Source organism: Vanessa tameamea, chromosome Z (genome assembly GCF_037043105.1).
Source record: "Vanessa tameamea isolate UH-Manoa-2023 chromosome Z, ilVanTame1 primary haplotype, whole genome shotgun sequence".
NCBI classification, from domain to species: Eukaryota; Metazoa; Arthropoda; class Insecta; order Lepidoptera; family Nymphalidae; genus Vanessa; species Vanessa tameamea.
In genome coordinates this window covers 10,472,287-10,492,269 of record NC_087341.1, presented here as the reverse complement: position 1 = coordinate 10,492,269, position 19,983 = coordinate 10,472,287, and the positions used below count along the sequence as shown (strand labels likewise).

The following is a 19,983-nucleotide window of genomic DNA, read 5'->3' as shown; positions in this document are numbered from 1 at the left end:
ATTTAAGCAAGAGGTTTTTTAGTTTATATTTATTAGCACGTAATGTAGACGACATTAGAGTTCTTACATAACAAAAATAATTCTTATTAATTTAAAACAAGTAATATAAATTTTATGTAGATTATTCATAACAGACAAGATAAAACAATAAATAAATAACTTACCTACTGATTTCATATATTTATCAAATATTTAAATGTTGTAATAAATCGTTTTATTTAGTTTGTGCTATATTTGTTGAAGACTTGAAGTTTTATTTGCAAGAACAACAATATTTTTAACTAGAAACACTATATTAGTGTCAAACTGTCAAAAGACAAATGTACTGTCCTTCAATATGAAATCAGTCGAGTTATCGGCTTACGAGCTTAAATATCGCATTAATTTTAATTGTGCGGTGCACGTGGCGGGAAGTGTTTGTGTCTTTGTTGCAAGATATTTTGAATATTTGTTTATCTAAGAATTGGCGCCTTTTTAAAAATATTGCATAGAATATGTGGGAGTCATCGTCCTTATATTCTCCGTCTTCGTTAACAAACGAGGTAAGGAGAAAGAAACGAATATTTAAAAAAAACTTACATCTCTTTGCCGGCAACATAATTTTGTAGGAATGTTGCTTGTCACTATATTTTCTGGTGTTTTGTTATGTAATATTATAACGCTAACTTTTTATGATATGAAAATACTGATGTCCTTACCTTGCAATTATTACGTAAGTTTGCAATTATATAAGAAGTGGAAGGATAGGAATTTTCTTGAGCCTAACAGATTACATTATAACAAAGAAATTTAAAAAGTATTCTGTCTGAATATGCAATTTTACAACAAGAGTATTTAGTTTTCATTCTCTATTGTGTTTTAGTTTTTATGATGTCAGAACAATATTTTTGCTTATTTCTCATAACCAACCATAAATAAATTGCGTAACTATTGGTATTTAAATGTTAGTAAAATATTTTTATAATATTAGTAAGTACTAATATTATAAAATTATTTGTTTACTAGACAATATTTAGAGGAACCTAATTAGAGTTACCAACTTAAAATTACCATGAAACCCAGGGGCTATTATAATATTGGTTTGTTTATTATTAATGAATTTAGTAATTACTAATTTACTCCATACATATATTACATAACTACTAAAATGAATAATCCACAAAACATTTTGTTTATTTTACACTTCAAATTTGCGCTCTGTCTCAGTTTAAATAAAGTATCAGTGAAAGGGGGTTGGCAAAACAATTTACCTTACCACTACATACAAAAATAATATAAATGTCTCAATTTTGGAAAAGGTCTGCTCCCATCCCAAGGAGAATATTTTGTGGTAACTTTGTTGCTCTAAATATAGGTTGATCGGTATTTCTACTAGTAACACATATTAGCCACAAATGCTTTCCAATTGCTTGTGGGTTCGATAGACACATGCTATATTTAAGTGATGATTGTAGTTGATTATTGTTTTATGTTTAAATTATTAGGCTTTATGTACACGGTGCTATAGCCAGATTGGATTGCCTTTATGTATATGAATAAAACTAATTTAGTTACACTACTCAATTTTCTCTATATTATACGACAGTCAATGTCATGTTGCTGTTCATATTGCCCTTATGTCATGTCTTAGATATTTTTATTTTCATTCATAATCATTATAAAAAAAAATTGCCCAACATCATCATTACTATTTTTAAAGAACATGAAATAAACCCTTGTCTTACACTGCCTTTAGGTGATCATCACAACAATGTGACCAATATTACTACTACTACATTATGAGTAATACTTTTGTTGCAACTTATGAGTAAAAATTTACAATTGAATTAGTAATTGTTAAAAACAGACGCTGATATAGTTATGACTAATGATTACAATGCCTTACTGCTTTGTGATCTCTAGTATACTCATCGACAGAAATTGCGCCTAACAAGCAGCGGTTGCGACGCCGAGGAGATAATCTTCATTATTAATCACTAGCTAATAGACCCGTTTCTTTCGTATACTCGTCATTCTCATCTCGTCACATAAGTCGACTTATTTTATCCGACAACTTAAAAATCATCATCATATTTCAATTACATATCTTAATGACTCCATCCATTAGTGAAAACCGTATAAAAATCTGTTCAGTCGTTTTTGAGTTTATGAGTACAGGCGCGGCGGGAGGATTATTTTATAATATGTTTTGGTTAATATCAAAGTTAAATTAGATATTAGAGTCCACGTTCTGGTTATGTAATTAATTTAAACGCAATTCAATGATGTAGGTGAATTCCAATATATATATACATATATATATATCATTGAAAAAACCACGCTCAAACCCAATGATGCGCTCAATTACACGTGGGTTCTGGTTTGAATTGTCGTAACTATTTATGTCATATTATAATCTTATACACCACTTAGATGATAGTAATATACATGAGATACTTTACATTTTAATTTTATTTAATCGTATTTGATTGATCGATTTGAGCTAACTCATAACCGTTGATTTTTAATGTAACCAGGATAAGCTTTTCGATACTTACCTATATGTAAGCAAAAATAAATTTCAACGCTCAAGAAAAGAGTTAGATCTATGACAATATAGTTTTCTGAAGTATATAATTGGAAAACATAAATATATTTTAATATGATATAATTTGCATAAAAATGGTGTCATAGCTTTTTTATTAAGGGTAGGTAATTATACGTATACTATTTGACCCTAAATTACATATTAAAACTAGCCAACAGGCCAAGTACCAAAAAGTATGTATTCGTGTAATGTCTACAATTAAAAAAGTGTACCTTAGTTACTTACTCATATTAATTATTTTAAAAAGTTTTATTGCAATTTTAATTTAAAAAAAAAAACAAATTAAAACGACACGGTTTTTAGCCAAATTTAGATTTAAAAACAAGAGTATTAGAGTGCCAAAGTAAGACGTTTAATAAGAGACAGTTAAATGTATTACAATTTTTGCAATAAATTTTTAAATTAGATTATTTAATACCTTTTATTTAACATTCTTTAACATATTTAATTTAAAGTTTTAACAAAATTTACTATAACGGGCTCCGACGTCGTTACTGAATTCGAAATCATTACTCAATATTTTCTTACATACACTTCGATGTACGTTTTACCTTCCTAATAAATGCTTTTGTGTTTACGTTGACAAAGAAAAAATAGATTACAGTAAGTGCAAGCGCATGCACTTACAGAGTCACTGTGCCAGTAGGTCGCGTTATGTAAGAGAGCCCCCCGCTCACCTCACTTTGCGTAAGAACCGTCGTAAGCAATACACAGCCAGACGATGACTTAACTTGTACGTCGCCTGCCTGTGAGTAGTGTTATTTTGGACCACATCGAAGTTAAACTTAGCCATCCATTCTTTGGTGCGAAGGTATATACACTCTCGACATTTGCTACTAAACTAGAATAAATGTTAATGACCTTGATTTTTTTTTAATAATTTATATTTAATGTTAGTTTTTTATTGCTCAGTTTGTAAATAATGCATTACGATTGATTATTAAATTATTTGATAACGTTTAATTAGTATTCTACAGGAACTTTCGTTGTTGTTCATATATCGGTTATGATTTTACTTACGCATTTTTTTATACGCAGGTATCAATTCAACTGGCAGCAGAACCAAACCATTCTCCTATTTCACAAGATTCACCAAATGATGGTGTAAGTTTTTTTCTTCATATTATTTAATCCAAAACTTGTTTCATATTACGCTCTATTAATGTAACGTTCACATTTGTTTAATATTAATATTTTGACAATATCAATATATATAATTCATATAAATTTATTATCACTTTCCTCAAAATTGTATGATATGCTTACACTGCCAAAGCGTTGTGGAGAAACAGTTACTTTTCGTAATTTGGACACACACACTTATGCAAATTGATATCGATCACTGTAATACTTTAAGTGATTGGTAAATGTCATTACTCCTATATGTATCAAATATATGACATCAATGACTTAAAATAGCTTTCTGGTAATTGTAATCATAAACAAAACATTTCTATGACTAAGCGTACGCTAAAGGCGAAACACTAATCAAACTTTTACTACGCGATTGACTCGTTTACCTACTTTGTTACTGTTATAATTGTGTTACATTATTCTCTCACACTATAACGCTATTGATGATAGTAAGTTGATGAAAAATTGTAAAGTGTAAACGTAGCCGAAAATTTGCGTTCTGTTACGTGCATGTTGCAGTCTTCCAACCGGTCTACTTTTACTAGGCCAAGTTCACTATTACGTATTCCTTCGGTAAGCTAAGTCAGTAATAATGACAATCGTCTCTCAGTATCATATGGCTTAACGCAAAGTTTTATATAATTATTATTTTGTTTAAAGTTAAACATTCATTTTATTGCTGTTTTAAAATAAAACTTTCAAGTGTATATTTGATTTTAGGCGAGTTAAATTAATAATAATAAGTTTAGATAAACTCTCTTATATACTATTAATAAGTATTTGATTAAGAAAATTGATTTGTGTCTATAAACGTTAGTAATAGTGCATTTATTACGTCGTAGTAAGTAGGAGGCCTGTAATCGATATTGGATATTATTATTATTTTAAATTTATTATTTAACTTAAGTAGTAGTTATCTCATCTATTACAATAGTACAGATTTCGACACTAAAAAAAGCGTATCTGTTAGTTCGCTGCTTTGAAATAAAGTTGCGACAGATTGTTTCTTAATTGTTTTTATAGCAGCACTTCTTAATGAAAACGTTAACCATATAAATTGAAGTTTCGATATGCGCTGGTGCCAGAACGGCGTTACAAAATATTGTTTTATTTGAAATTTAATACATATGTTTTGCGTCGTTAAATATAGTATAGTCAAATTTAAAATATATACTAGTTTCGCTCGTTGTCAGAATTTGCACATATGTTGTTTGGGACCAATTTAGTCCATTTGATTTAGTATTACAAATTTGAATTTAAGTCAATGTAGACAATAGAACTAACAGGTGGGGAACGGTGATACAGGTTTTATTAGAAAAAGTCAAATTACAAATTCGTTAAATAAGAACATAAACTTTAAGTTTAAGTTATTTGTTACTTATGAAATTAGTCGAAAACCCCATCATCACGATTCTAGATAATACGCTATGTCTCATTTTTGTTGGTAAACAACTATCAGTTATAACTGGTGAGACGCCTATTTCATTTAAGCGGTACTTCGGAAACCGTATCACAAGTGGAAACAGTAACCTCTTGCACAAAGTTTTAACTTAATCATAATAACGATACGCTAACTTATAGATACTAAAATAAAATTGATGTGTAAGAATTCGTCATAGGAATTAACGATATCTTATTACGTCATGAATATCTCCCAAGCCGTAGGAGGGTGATATAATCGTTGAATATGACAAGTTAAATAAAATACAGATGGTGTACATTTGAGATACCTGACCCAATATACTTAGATAATAAATAAATAAATGATAAAGTATTTTAAAAAAGTGAATATCTAGAAAGTATATAATATAACGGACCACTTCCAGACGAATCTTTAGATAAATTCAAGATAAGTTTAACGAACTCTTTTTTATTAATATTGAGCGATAACAAAGCCAAACTCCATGAAATGTTTTCGATATTTATGTGTAATAAAAGAAAATAAAGTACATTTAAACAAACTTTGCAAACAACACTCTTTTATCAACATTTAAACAACAACTTAAATGTAATATTGTAACTTGCAAATTTAAAGTAAACTTTTAATTACCATAAATCATTGTTAATGTCAATCTGAATACATCTCGTATTGAGCTGATGCTGATTAATAAATAATCTTATATAAGCAGTCGAGGGTGACAGATCTATTTCTAGTTACCTACTTTGCCCTCTTCTCGTATTTTAAAGATATTTCATTGAAGTTTTTATTAAACTTCAATATACTCAATTAGAGTCTAGATTAACATAAAAATATTTGAGACATTACAACAATATTTTTATTATCAGCTGATGTGTACCCAATTACGCATAATACCAAGTCCATTTTTTATACCTTAAAATTTTTATTTCAGTATCTCTTAGTAACTTTATTTTTTTTAATTTAAAACGGATATTGGTACGTTTGAGAGTAATCGCTTGTAAAATTATGCCAATTTTTTCCTTTACAGATATTGCCCAATTCTCGTCAGACACTAATATGTTATGGAATCCCTGACGTCACTTCCTCTTTTGTGACACAACTTTTGCCTCACGACACTTTGTTAGAAATGAATTCAAATATTCAACCGTCACGGTTTAGAAATCAACGTAGAAGAACATATGGCGCTCAAAGATTCCGCCCTTACAGAATACCTAATATTAATTTATTATTCGGAGTACAGACTGGGAATTGTAATTTAGCTAATACTGAAGAAATTTTTACAAGTGGTGATAGTCAAGTAGAATCCTTTGGAGCCTTAGCGAAGCGAAGACGTCGTGGCCAGTGCATTGAGAATTTGTCGAATATCGAGCAAGAAAGAGAAAACCGATCCTTACCGTTAGAAAACGACAGCTTATCAGAAAATCGGTTACAAATAACATTGAATAATAACGTTACGTCTGTGCCATCTGTTTCTAATCAGGATTCTGATTCAATGGAAAATTTTGTTCCTCGTTTTCAATCATATCCTGTACAGTCGACCTCGCCCACCGCCCTTATTGAAAATAGTCACCAAAATTCTAATTCTTCAAATGAAATATACTTAGAGCCAGTTTCTTCCTCACTCCTTAATTCCTTTTTTAGATCAAACCATGTCCACAGCAAAGAATCACATAATCACAAATCAAACAGTAAAAGAACGTTAAAAGTAATAAACAGCACGAAGTATTATCGTAATGTCACTGAAGATCCATTGTCACCATTCTTACGTCTCATTCCTGAACTACCGCTACCTACAATAAGTGCCCAAAAATTAGCTAATAACTTAATAAAACTCTCGCGCTACCTTAAGTCTCCAAATCTGAATGAACTTTGCTGCCTGAACTGCTGCCACATTCCTGTTTTACCAGTTACAGGACAATGTGGCCACACGAGATGTATGAGGTAACATATTTTTAAATTGTTTAAGTATTGTGTACATGTTTGTATAAAGTCATTAGTTATACATTTGTTTTTTTTTCTCGTTAATTTCAGATGCATCCTATTGAACGGGGCCTGTCCTTGTGGTGTTAATGCACCAAAAACATTGTTTGTAAACACAATAGTACGGGAAATAGTAGAAAAAATGATGAAATATATAAAAAAGCCAAGGTACAAAGATTTTAAAACTTAATATGATCGTCATTGAACCTATTTCCTCTCACAGTGTATGAAATAAATCACCAAAATTACTTAATTATAATATTAATTTTGTGACAGAATAATAGATCCCGGATCGCTTACAAGAACGCCCGAGCAAAGGACTATTCCATTAATCGGAGGTAAGGATATACATTTTCTTCGAACTCTTATTAGCATAAAACAATATGATAGGTATGATACTTTATTATATACTATTTACTACTTATTTTTAAAAAATAAGGAGACAAAAACAGGAATTAGTAAGTTACTTTTCGGTCTTTCTCCGTAGAATCTATCCTCGGAAGCGGAGGTAACTTTACACTAATTAATATAATTACGTATGTGTAAGAGACTACTTGAATAAAATACGTTTTGATTTGATTTAAGTTAGCCAATATTAAATTTGGAAAGAATTTATATATTATTTATTGCAAAAATGAAGTTTTATAACACATCTGAACGTGAACAATAATAATTGCGCACCGACAAGTATTATGTAAATCGACGTTTTGTTTGTTACATTGCGGTTATATAAGTACATTGTCGACAACGCAATGGAGAGCGTCGGGTCGCAGGTTACGTTAGCCTCGTAGATACGTAAGTCCACGTGGGCTACAAGATTTTTTTTAATCACGTCTCGCCAATTACATACTGAGCATACAGTGAAACGTTTTCATTAATCAAGAATTGCAAAAACGAATTGCATTGACAGTTTCTAGAATTAGCTACAACAATAATATCGATAACAGATGTTTTAATATACATAGATAAATTATTTACAAAATGTTTTTAGTTTTTGAGTTGTATTATAGTGAAAGGTCACCTAATTTAGTAAGTTTTATTTTGCGCTAAAGTTAGGTCGTTGGCTAGTAAGTGGTTAAGACGATAGGCGAACTTGAATAGTATTATATAGTCCATAATATGCCGACGATAGAAGCGACTGGCGATTATTCTACTAAGTCAAGGCCATATTAGTACGTTGTTATATAAAAACTATTTAAAGTAAAGTTACATTTTATTTATTTCTAACAATTATCTGTTTTATGTTTCAGTATAAAAAATATATATAATTTATTTCATTTATATATTTGCCTTTCGTTCGTCGTTAATATGAATGTTTAAAAAACGTTATGTTACATTTTAATAATTTGACTATTCTATTTTATTCAATAATAATAAAATACTTTTATTGTTTTATAGAGCAAATATAACTAACCAGTGTGTCATTTATTAGATTCGAATGCGTTCGAAAGCTCAGTGAGGACGTTTATCTCAATGTCGCGTTAAAATTAAATTATTTATTATTAATATAATTCAAGCGATAATTCGACAACCGCTTCCGTTCATCGCTTGGTTAATGTCGTTATGTAACGTAGTTCAAACTCTGACTTCATTCAAAATTACGTAACCTCGCCACATAAGAGCATGTAGCTTTGCGGACTAAATGTCGCTGATACATTCAGCTTCTCTTATCCATATTTTATTAGATCATTTGTAAAAAGGCGAGTATATATAACACGACCTGCTTTGAATTACATAGTTCTAGTTTTTTAAATCCATAGAACCATTTGCTAATATATTGTATAACCAGCTTAACTGTTCTTGTCGTTTCGATTTATGTCATATTACTTTAATTTTAGTCATAGTAGAGTTAAGCGTTATGAAATATCAATAAAATTATTAATAGGATTGAAGGGTTGCTAAATTGAAACCTGATGGGATCACTAATGTATTTAATTATTTTTCTTATTGTCAACAGTCAAGCCACGTTATTCGATAAAACGCAGTTTGCAGAATCGTACGAGCAGGGAACATGTGAACTGTGCTCATAGTGGTTCACGGCCGCGCGTCCCGATGACTGTACAGGTGATTATGCACTGTCTAAATATATTTAATTATTATTTTAACTTTTGACGCTATAGAAAATTTATTTTAACACATTTTTTTTGTTGCATTGCGAATATTTTTTTTTTTTATAAAATTAGATTAGATTAGCCTAGAATAGACTCGTAATTTGACTTTAATATACTTCAAAAGATGCACCGACATTCATTAATATCTACCATTGGTAATACGCAGCACTCCGTCGGTTATTCAAGCCATGTCCGTCGGCTTATATACAATAAATTACACCACCTATTCACCTTTCATGGAATATCACAATATTTTTTGAATTTCAATGTGGAATTCATTCTATCAGAGAGGCGCAGTTGCACTGCTCCCTTTGTTTAGAAACGAATGTGGATCCTGGAACATTAAAACTACAATAATTATTATTACAATGTAAATTTATCATGTTATTAATAATATTGCTTTAGTGAGTGCAGATGACATTAAAAGTTTATCTTACATTGTTATTTATTTTTATATAACAAAAGAAACATTGTAGTGCTCGTTGATAATGCGGCGATTTGGTCTGGCTTGTTTATTAATTATTTCTCTTTTATCCCGCTGTCTACGACTGTAGTTATATAAGTTCTTGCGAAGTTATGTCTTTGTATATAATAAATTGCTAAGCGAATTACAAATAAAATAAGAGAATGATATCGGTAATTCAAATGTATTGGATTTCTGTGTTCACCACCACGATTCCGTCGCTATGTCCGTGTGTATAAAACAATATTTAGTGTTAAACAAAACAGCCACGCAATGCTAAAGGCGAACGTCTACTTAAAAGAGTTTTTTAAAAAAATTTTGGAGATACTAGAACATTTGGTGTCGTTACCAATTAAATGTCATCCAGAATCTTTACAAGATTCCCCGTTTAATTTTTCAATAGAGTTTATTACTTTCTGCACTTCTGTTCTCTTTCGATGATGGCTTTTAAGAGTTTAAATTGTTACTTGGTGAATGAACTGAATCACTGCTATAGAAATTGGTGATAAGCCGGTTTTGTATTCATCAACTTACCAATTTAATTAAAGAAAAATTATTGGCAATAAATAAAATTATCTTATTTTTATCTCTTCTTAGCACAGAATCCCATCTACAAAAAACTTTATCTAAAATCTCTGACGTCATTCAAGATTTTCTCAATCAATTGTAACGATGTTTAATCAATTGGTACGGATGATTAGTCATTTTAAAAACATCTAAGTTTTTCGCTTTACCTATCAATAGGGCTCTCTGTAACTAATTATATCTATTTTTTCCCAGCCGTATTTGTTGCTTTAAGGCAATTCTATCTTTTGACGGTTTATTAAGTACGGATTTACCTTTAAACTTTAATTACATACATAAGAACATTATCGAATGTAAATAATTTCTTGACGTTGAGGAATCAGTATATCTAGTATTGAGATTAAATGTATTTTCCTAGCGATCTTTAATAAAACATTACCTGTTTAGATACATTGTTCACCTAAATGCAAAATAAGCAAATGTCAAAATAGCTTTATTCTATTTCAGTCTCTACGAAGTATTCACTTTTTGTTTCTCAGAAAACTCACGACACTAGACACTAGATCCATATTAAATGTACAAGCTAACACCCCGAATATTACTTTGCAACTGATTATGAGAGTTAACTTCACCCGCCTAAACCTTTATAAACAACTGCTGATGTGGACGAAATCAAAATTTAAGAAAAACCTATATGGCTTTGTAAATGATTCTTTATGTTTGTTTGTGGGTTAGGTTTCTACATCCAAATTATTTTCCTTTAAAAGTTTAAGTCTAATTCAAGGGACTTGGGTTGTATATATTATACGTCATTACAACAGATGTCGTTATGTTATAAAGGAAATTCACTGTATATGAATATAATTGTAGATTCTGTTTTATACTAACCCACGTACTAACAAACTTTGCGTAGCGATCGTATTTATACGGTGTTATGTCTTCTTCTGGCTAATCTCGAGTTAGATAATCCATCTGATATTATACATTTTTAAATTTTTTTACTCACTTTAAAATCTATTAAAGGATTTGTGGTATACCTAATCCGAATGAAAACAATTGTAAACTTTACGTTATGTTTTAATCTTAAGTTTACATCATAAAACAACGTCACTATGTCCATCAATAGAATCAATATTATTGTGGATATACGATACGTCACTGATAAATGAGAATGTTAACTACATTGTTAATTTTAACATTAAAAATAAACGCAATGTTTTGATCGTAGTATATCTTATGTAGAAACGTAATACATACAAAGTTTATAATATGTAATATTGTTCTGTGTCAGGCTCGGCACCGCAGAGCGCGTGAGCTGTTGTGCGCGGGAAAGTTTCTAGAAGCCGCACCGCATCTTGCACGCGTTGCTGCCTCTACGGAGCCATACGCGCGTGTCGCACGTGTTCACTTGATGCAGGTACATTATTGCTACACATTTTTATATTTATTTGTATTTGTATTTTATATATGACGACCTCCGTGGTCGAGTAGTGTGTACACCGATTTTCATGGGTACGCTACTCTGAGGTCCCGGGTTCGATTCCCGGCCGAGTCGATGTAGAAAAAGTTCATTAATTTTCTATGTTGTCTTGGGTCTGAGTATTTGTGGTAACGTCGTTACTACTGATTTTCCATAACACAAGTACTTTAGCTACTTACATTTTGATCAGAGTAATGTATGTGATGTTGTCCAATATTTATTATTATTATTATTTATAAATTATGATTAAAGTAATGTCAACTAATATTCTGCTTCTATTCTTTAATCGGGTTTTAATTCGGTGAGATTCACTCACCGAATACAGAATATTTTAATACTTTTAGACCTAACTAACTAATATTAAAATTTCAATCCAAATAAGACTGAATAATTTGGCAGATTATTCAGCGAGAACTTTTACTGAAATGGTATTAGACCAATGAAATCGTAGATTTTTGGCTTTCATTGCAAACATTTGCAACCAAAGATAATCTAATTGGGAATAATCCTCGTATTACAGACAATCAGCGCCATGTGTAACTTTCGGAAACGTCGCACCATAACTCGTGAGCTCTGCCAGTCGGTCCGTGAACAGTCTGCGCATAGCTGGGTCAGTCCTTCGGATCTGGAGTGTGTGCTGTGCACGAATACATTCACGAATCCTGTGTCGACGCCCTGCGGTCACACATACTGTCGAAGTTGCATCGAACGTTCCTTGTACTACAAAAAGAAGTGCGCATTATGCTTGGGACCTTTGGAAAATTTTAGACTCGCCGAGGTGAGTATTGTTTCGTTGTATTGTTTATTTCTAGTTTATCCATCAACATTAATTAAAACTGAAAACGCCAAAGTGTTATAATCAATTTAAGTTAATTATAAGTTACAATACGTGTGGAACTCACCGTTTATATAACTTAAGCCGAGGCCAGTTATTTGAACCGACATCAGTTTCCAATACATCTACAAAAACGGCTTATATTACCTGAATTTCATTTCAATAGAATATTTATATTATATCGATGTACAAAAAGTCGAAGGCAGCCTCGCCTTTAGCACGACATGCGCCCACGCAGATAAGCAATGTTCTAGCGATCTGCCATTTATCTTCTAAAAAAAGATTTCATTGGTCCAATTCCGATGGCAATACCCGTTTATATTTTTGTATACTATACACCCTGGACTCAGGCCGGTTCAGGCCGAAGCCATCTATTAATTATTAAGTCCTTTTCGAGTTTACTCGAATGAATACTTTATTGCAGTTACTGTAAAGACACATACTCATATATGACACAAGACAAACAACATTATTTGTACTGTAACAATTAACAACGAATATATCTCTCATTTGCAAAGCTTTATAACTGAGAATAATTTGACGCTAATAATTAAAATGGGTATTTAGAATGGGTCCAAAATTGTATTCGGTAGGCACTTTGATAATTTTCTCATCTCGATATGTCATGACTTCGATTAGTTTTTTCAAAGACGCTGGTACGTGTATGTAATATGTACGTACATACGGTGTGTACGTACGTGTATTTATTTCGTTTGTCTCGCATATCTGGAGTACAATTAATGACTTTGACTTTACTAGTTTTATCCGGCAATTACATAATTGCATAATTATCATCAAACACGTGATTCCCTTTTCATTAAAATTAAATGGGAATAAATCACATGCAATGTGACCATCGTTTAAACTACTAAAGCACCAATTATTTATGTAACTACGTGTAAAGATTTTAAGGTGCACCCATCCATCTAATTATCAGTGTTTTAATAAAATAAACTGTATCTTTTTTGCTGTCTTTACTTTTGGCCGTGTCACACACACACTAAGATATCTTGTAAACACGTGCGTCACTTATTCATAACGTAGGATTAAAAATAATTAGTTCAACCAACAAATAGTTTTGTGTTTGTTGATTGAACGTGTTTTTGTATATAAAACGTCAAAACAGGTCGTCGGTACTGATTTTTTTATAAAACTTGACATACGTACTAAATTAATTTAAAAAAAATCGATCTACTCATCTACAACAGCTATGAACCTTTAGCCTATTCCAATGGAAGTAGGAATAAAGATAAACAAACCTCTGATTTACGTATTTTCTGCGATTTGCTAATAACTCAGCTATATTGTGTACTACTATGTCTTTATGATTAATATATCTTTATTTATAATACAACACTATTATACTTAACTACTTATTTCCACTTTATTTTAATTTTTCCTTCCAAAATTCCGATAACTGTTTCGTCGACGTTCAAAACGCCATTTTTTCACAAATCCTTAGAGACTATTATAGATTAATCAAGCTCTCGGCCAATGATATCAATCGTCAATTTGCTTTCAATAGTTATTTATATTGTTATCTAATTTTTCCTCTTATATTAAAGAATTTTAATGTTTATGGATGACACAGATTTCTAGCTTTAGAAACGAATCAAACTTCATACTTTTTTTATAAATTTCAAACTATTTTGTAGAATGACATTAAATATATACTTTATATATTTAATGTAATAACCCACTACTTTATATATTTAATCTCTATTTGGGTCTTATTTCAAAAAAACCTTAAAATCTGCTTGTTAATTGCTGCTGAAAACCATAAATATTAGTTCAAGTTGCTATCTAATAACAAGGTAATATTCCCCTAATATTACCACTACTACTAAATACCATTTTACACCACCATGCGGAGAATTTATGAAATTATAGCCTTTGCCCATTAGATTTAAGCCTTAAAGATACATTTCCAGACATTTATTTTCCTTAATATTTCGACACATTTCAATGTGTAACAAAAAATAATACTTATCGATATCCTCGATTTAGACATTCATCTCAAATAAACAAATGATTATTGCCATATTTCCAGACTCGTGATACACAGTTCATAACATCAATTTTGGCATCGATTGACGTTTTACCGTTGCCAGAAGAAACAGACGTCATACCAGTTGTTACCTGTTACGTAGCATTCCCTGGGTGAGTAAATCTTTTTGTGCTTTTTGTTGCTTTGTGAAATGGGCACTGTTAGCCAACAATGTCAATTTCTTCATTGTAGTCTTATAATGTGATCACAAAGTCGGATCAACCTAGGAAATTACGCTTATTATCTACAAGCATACATTGTTGAAAATTATTATTTATTAATGATATCCTTTTAAGGTGAAATAAAGAATGATTCTAGTTTCTATTTGTTAAATTAGGATGTGCAATATATGTAACGAAATAATTAAAATTCATTTTGCCTTTCTGACTAGGCACCGTGTAAGTAACAGTGATATTTTTTTTAGAATGCCATGTCCACTGTTCATTTTCGACCCTCGCTACTGGCTGATGGTGCGGCGGGTTCTGGAGTCCGGATCGAGACGGTTCGGTATGCTCGCCTACGAAAGAGGACATACGTTTGCCGATTATGGAACTGTAAGTATTTCGCACTTCAGTTTTGTTTTAAGCGTTTATGTAATAATGACGAAAATGTTATGTTGGTAGTCCACATACCTATGGAGCATAACGGTTCGAAATTTAAAATGTTGTTAGTTTTATAAAAGGTGCTGTTTAAAATTGAGGTCGGTTTTAAATTTTCGATATGACCACATGCTCATAACTATCATGATTTAGTTTTCACAAATCTCTTCGTGTCACGATGTCAAAGATTTATTCCATAAGGAGAATTTTTAATTTAGTTATGATGTGTTGTAAATAAAGTAAATTCATACTGGCAATTTTTTTAAAACAAAATGTGAAGTTACGGCAAGATATCTACTCTTGATGTCGCTTAAAGCACCATAGACTTTTTGTTTTAAAGCAGTTGTTATTCATAAAAACAAAAACTAAAAAAAAGTTATTCAACTTTTGAGTATTTTTAAAAGGCCCTTAAGAATGAGGCAAAAGTACAAAAAATAATTATTGAGCCTAAGTATGATACTAAATGAGACGATAAAATGTCGATACACTCAAATGCGCATCACTACGAAGTCAACAAAATGTTAATCGACCGCCAAAAATACTTTAAAAATAGATACAGTAATGTAATTGTTTACAAACAGCCGGCGTAACAGCACTTGTACTTGTATATATTTATGATGGTTGTCCAATTTTTACAATTTAGCATGACAATTTGGCATTTTGAATATTTTCCAATAATTATGCGCAATTGTTTCGGAGGTTGCAACGCGACCTAATGAAGTGCGCCTCTGCTTCAATATAAGAATATTTTGATCGTATGTAAGACGACCTTTAAGCATTTCCATTGATATACGTGGTCTCTAAACATGGAATAAAATATAAGTGTCCAATATCGAGTCCAAAAATGAAACAAGTCTCAGCGTGAAATAACGCTTTACATTATACTTATTATCGAATTAATCGTATAGCTCATAAAGACGGTTTGAATAAGTAGTCGTCAAGGCCACCGTAAGCTTGCACTGTTTCTAAATCATTTCGAGGGTTTTATGATAATTCGAAGTCTGATCAATAAAAGTTATTAGTTGAGAAATTACGCAAATTCTGATCCTGTGTCCGAAGTCTTTCCGATCGTGTCGGTTTTGCCGTCCCATCTCATATGAGAGTGAGGAAATAGATAGTGTATCTTTGTTTGAGGCAGACTCTTGTGCACTATATTGCGTCCTGCTAAATTGACTATTTTCCCTCGAGACGTCAGGAGAGAATGATTGTAATAATAAATGTTAAAATCAATTTTTGTATTTACAGGTCCTTGAAATTTGTGATTGCGTGGTTTTAGAAGATAGCCGCTGTATTGTATCAACGGTTGGCGTCTCGCGATTTAGGGTTCTCGAGAGGCGTGTGAAGGATGGGTGAGTTTATATTCTACACTATGTATATATTTAGTTTCCTTACAATAATACTAACATTTGTAAAACGAATACAAAAGTGTTGGAAGATTCTGTTGAAACGTCTGCAAAAAATACTTAAGTTAAAACAAAAGAGTAACGCCAACTGAAGGTGTTTGCATATGTAACTCTGTATTGATAGTTATCTATATCAATCAAATACGCGTTTAGCTTTTTCTTTGAATAAAAATTAATCTCGTAATAATTGTGATTTTGATAAACGTTTCCAAAAATAAGTAATAGTAAATAGCCCAAGAAATTATCATGATTTGTGTGGATATATTATTGCCTATTTAAATCTCTATGCTAAAATGATAAAATATTAATATACTTTTTTGAGTTGATCATTCTGTAGGTATATAAATGAGAAATCAAATAATTAATGTCTGTGAATATTTCTTGCGCAGATGTGATGTTGCCCGCATCCAGCCTTTGACTGATATAATTCCAACGGATGATGAAATCCAAGATCTCCATTTACTGGCTGGTCAGATATCTTGTAAGGCGCTGACATGGCTTAAGAATATGGACGAGAGTGTAAGAGAGGAAATCGAGACTGCATTTGGATCCCTTCCCTATGATGAAACACCTGACCAATGGTGGAAAACCTCCGACGGACCAAATTGGTTATGGTGGCTAATAGCAATATTACCTCTTAAATCTGAGATAAAGGTAATGTCCTGTTAAAACTTGTTTAATTTTTTTTTAATCGAAATAAATTTCATTCAAATCCGCTTTTGCACACAATCACTTTTGAATCATCATTTTATGCATACAAGATTATATAAAACTTTAAATTAACACCGTTTCCGAATTTACATTCTGACGTAAAGAACCATCAAGAAACTCAAAAATTACTTTTTCTTTACCAATTTAACAACATTGCCAAAATAATTATTAAAATATCACCTTATTATAAGTTACATAAATATATTGAGAAAGATAACGCGAGTTAGCCTTGCTATGTTTTTCTTTAACTTGTACAATGCAATGCATTAATGTCGTAAACTAAACTATGTAGAAAATATCTACTAGAGTAATTGTAATCTCGTACGAATAGATACATTTTGTTTTATCAGTTATACGGAGAATTTATTAGTATTTTTTTAATGTCTAAAATACTTAATTTATTTTTAAATTGAAGCGATTTTGTGTTACTATAATAATTATGTAATCGACCCGGTACTGCTTGATTTACTTTCCATTACGATACTTCGAGTCTACTCATTCTTCTGTTAAATTGAGCATTGTGTTGAAATAATTGGTTGATCAATGCGAGGATATTATAGTTATTTGAAGGCTTGCACGTTGCACTCTATTTCATTGTTATTTTTAATATGTTAATAAAGTTTATACATTATTAATGTTAATATATTGAAAATTTCATTTAAAAAAAAACACATGATTATTTTAATAATATTTGTTACAAGAGTAAGATAAAATTTACCATGATTTGTTCGATTTACGACACGAGCCAGCTCAGTAGAAATAGAAAAAGGTTGATGTTTGACATGACCAATTTTACAGTTCTTTCCGATGGGATATCATATGGGGTACACGGATAGATAATGTATAGCCTATTCCAATGGCAGTAGGAAAAAAGATAAACAAATCTCTGATTTACGTATTTCATGCGATTTGCTAATAGCTCCGCTGTATTGGGCACTACTAAGAGTTTATTATTAATATACCTTTATTTATAATACAACTCGTTTCGTCGCCGTTCAAAACGATATTCTTTCGCAAATCCTTAGTGACTATCATAGATATAATCAAGCTCTCAACCAATGATATCGCGTCAATTTGCTGTCAAAGGTTGTTTATTTGGCTATTTTCCTGTTATAGTTGCAATAGAGAATATATCAATGCTTCCACATTTTCAGCCATTCAATTTTCCAATTAAAAAATATAATGACTCGTTATAAATTTATTGCCCACGAATGAAGCGATATTTTATAAAAATTAACAAAATATAATAATGATATTTTTTTTTATTTTTAGATATTGATTCTATCAACACGCAGTCTTCTAAAACGCATGTTGGCAGTCTCACGCACGCTAGATGTTATGGACTCAGACTCATTTACAGCAAGTAATCAATCAGATGGTGAACCTCCTCTAAACGAGCTCACAAATCAAGAATGGTTGAACCGAAATAGGTGAAACTTAAGACTAATTATAAGTAATTGGTGATGATTAAATAATGTAAATGAATAAAATTGCATTCAATTATGTAATGCTACATTAAAGCACTTACTAATAGCTTAAATAAAATTACAAAACTTTTAATTTAAATTATTTTATAAATGATTAACAGATCGATTGTCTGTTTAAGCTTTGCTAGCATTCCATAAATATTAATGTAAATATTACTTGCATTTTTTGCAGATATTCATTTGACACATGTATATTTATCTTATCATGAAATAGGAATTAAAAATTTAATTCAACATTAATTTAAAATAGTGTATTACAATTTTACAGCCATATTTGTAAATTTTTTTATACGAGTAAATAAATTATTAAATAATAAATAATTCTAAATAGTTAATTGATATTGTAAATTTTGTGTTTTAAGTATTACCTTTACCTGTAAATGATTTGAATACAATTTATATATTTTTCTTATTTAATAGAGAGATATAAATAAGATCTCATGGTGGTATGATCTGCCTTCCTATGGGAACATATAGGTTTAAGTAACTATCTTCTTTAAAGTATTGTTTCCTTTGAAATTAAGAACATTAAAATAAATGTAACATATGGATTTAGTTATTTAATGATCTCTTCAATTTATAATTAAATTATCGCATAAGGTTCACACAGTAAGAATGATATGAATACAAAGTAAAAATATATTATTAAAATAAGTCCAACACGATTGTAATCTTGTAATTTTTGTTTTGTCTGTATAAAGTCAGTTCAACAAAGCTGAAATGTTTGCTGTGATCACTCTAAGCATATTATTAAGTATATTTTTTGATACAGCTTGGACTTAGTAACTTTTATGTCACCGTAAGAATGATTTTTTTTTTGTTTAATATTTAATATAATAAAAACACAATTTTTTGATTTGGTTTTTCCTATTTCTATTTTTTATATGTCTTATACTGTCTTATTGTCATAATAAAGATATCGATTTTTTAAATATTTTAATAGTATAGTATTTATTTAAAGAAGCAACAACAAGATAGCGATAAAATTACTTTTAATACCTTTGATTAAAATAAGTACCGTGATTCTTCCTTATGTTGTGTGTGTGTTTGCAACTTCTGAAAAACCTTCAGCAAGTCACAAACCTTGTTTTAATTTTGTTGGTAGCATTATTAATATATAACTTACTTTTACGAATTTATTGATATTATTTCACTGTTTGCTATGTTTTGCTATTTGTTTAAAAATTGTGCCTAAGAGCCA

The 19,983-nt window shown here is 30.6% G+C and overlaps 1 protein-coding gene across 2 annotated transcripts; it reads left to right on the top strand.

Annotated features, from left to right (window-relative positions):
- Positions 1-326: 326 nt before the first annotated feature.
- On the top strand, positions 327-19,636 carry LOC113403165 (uncharacterized). Of its 2 annotated transcripts, none has more exons than XM_026643631.2 (13): positions 327-542; positions 3,626-3,691; positions 6,169-7,082; positions 7,173-7,289; positions 7,398-7,459; positions 9,079-9,185; positions 11,512-11,637; positions 12,221-12,478; positions 14,586-14,695; positions 15,007-15,136; positions 16,427-16,530; positions 16,974-17,238; positions 18,568-19,636. In XM_026643631.2, exons 1-13 carry the CDS (start codon positions 495-497, stop codon positions 18,727-18,729), a joined length of 2,469 nt encoding a protein of 822 aa, XP_026499416.2. In that variant the 5' UTR covers positions 327-494; the 3' UTR covers positions 18,730-19,636. The 2 variants fall into 2 exon arrangements, with proteins under 2 accessions (XP_026499416.2, XP_026499423.2); XM_026643638.2 differs by lacking the exon at positions 327-542 and adding an exon at positions 3,283-3,398.
- Positions 19,637-19,983: the final 347 nt, after the last annotated feature.

What these genes read in the sequence shown, in the direction of transcription:
- LOC113403165 (XM_026643631.2), top strand. Translation starts at nt 495, where the DNA reads ATGTGGGAGTCATCGTCCTTATATTCTCCGTCTTCGTTAACAAACGAG. An exon ending in AAAATTTTAGACTCGCCGAG is followed by an intron (nt 12,479 to 14,585) that starts GTGAGTATTGTT and finishes CCATATTTCCAG; the next exon opens with ACTCGTGATACACAGTTCAT. An exon ending in TGTTACGTAGCATTCCCTGG is followed by an intron (nt 14,696 to 15,006) that starts GTGAGTAAATCT and finishes TATTTTTTTTAG; the next exon opens with AATGCCATGTCCACTGTTCA.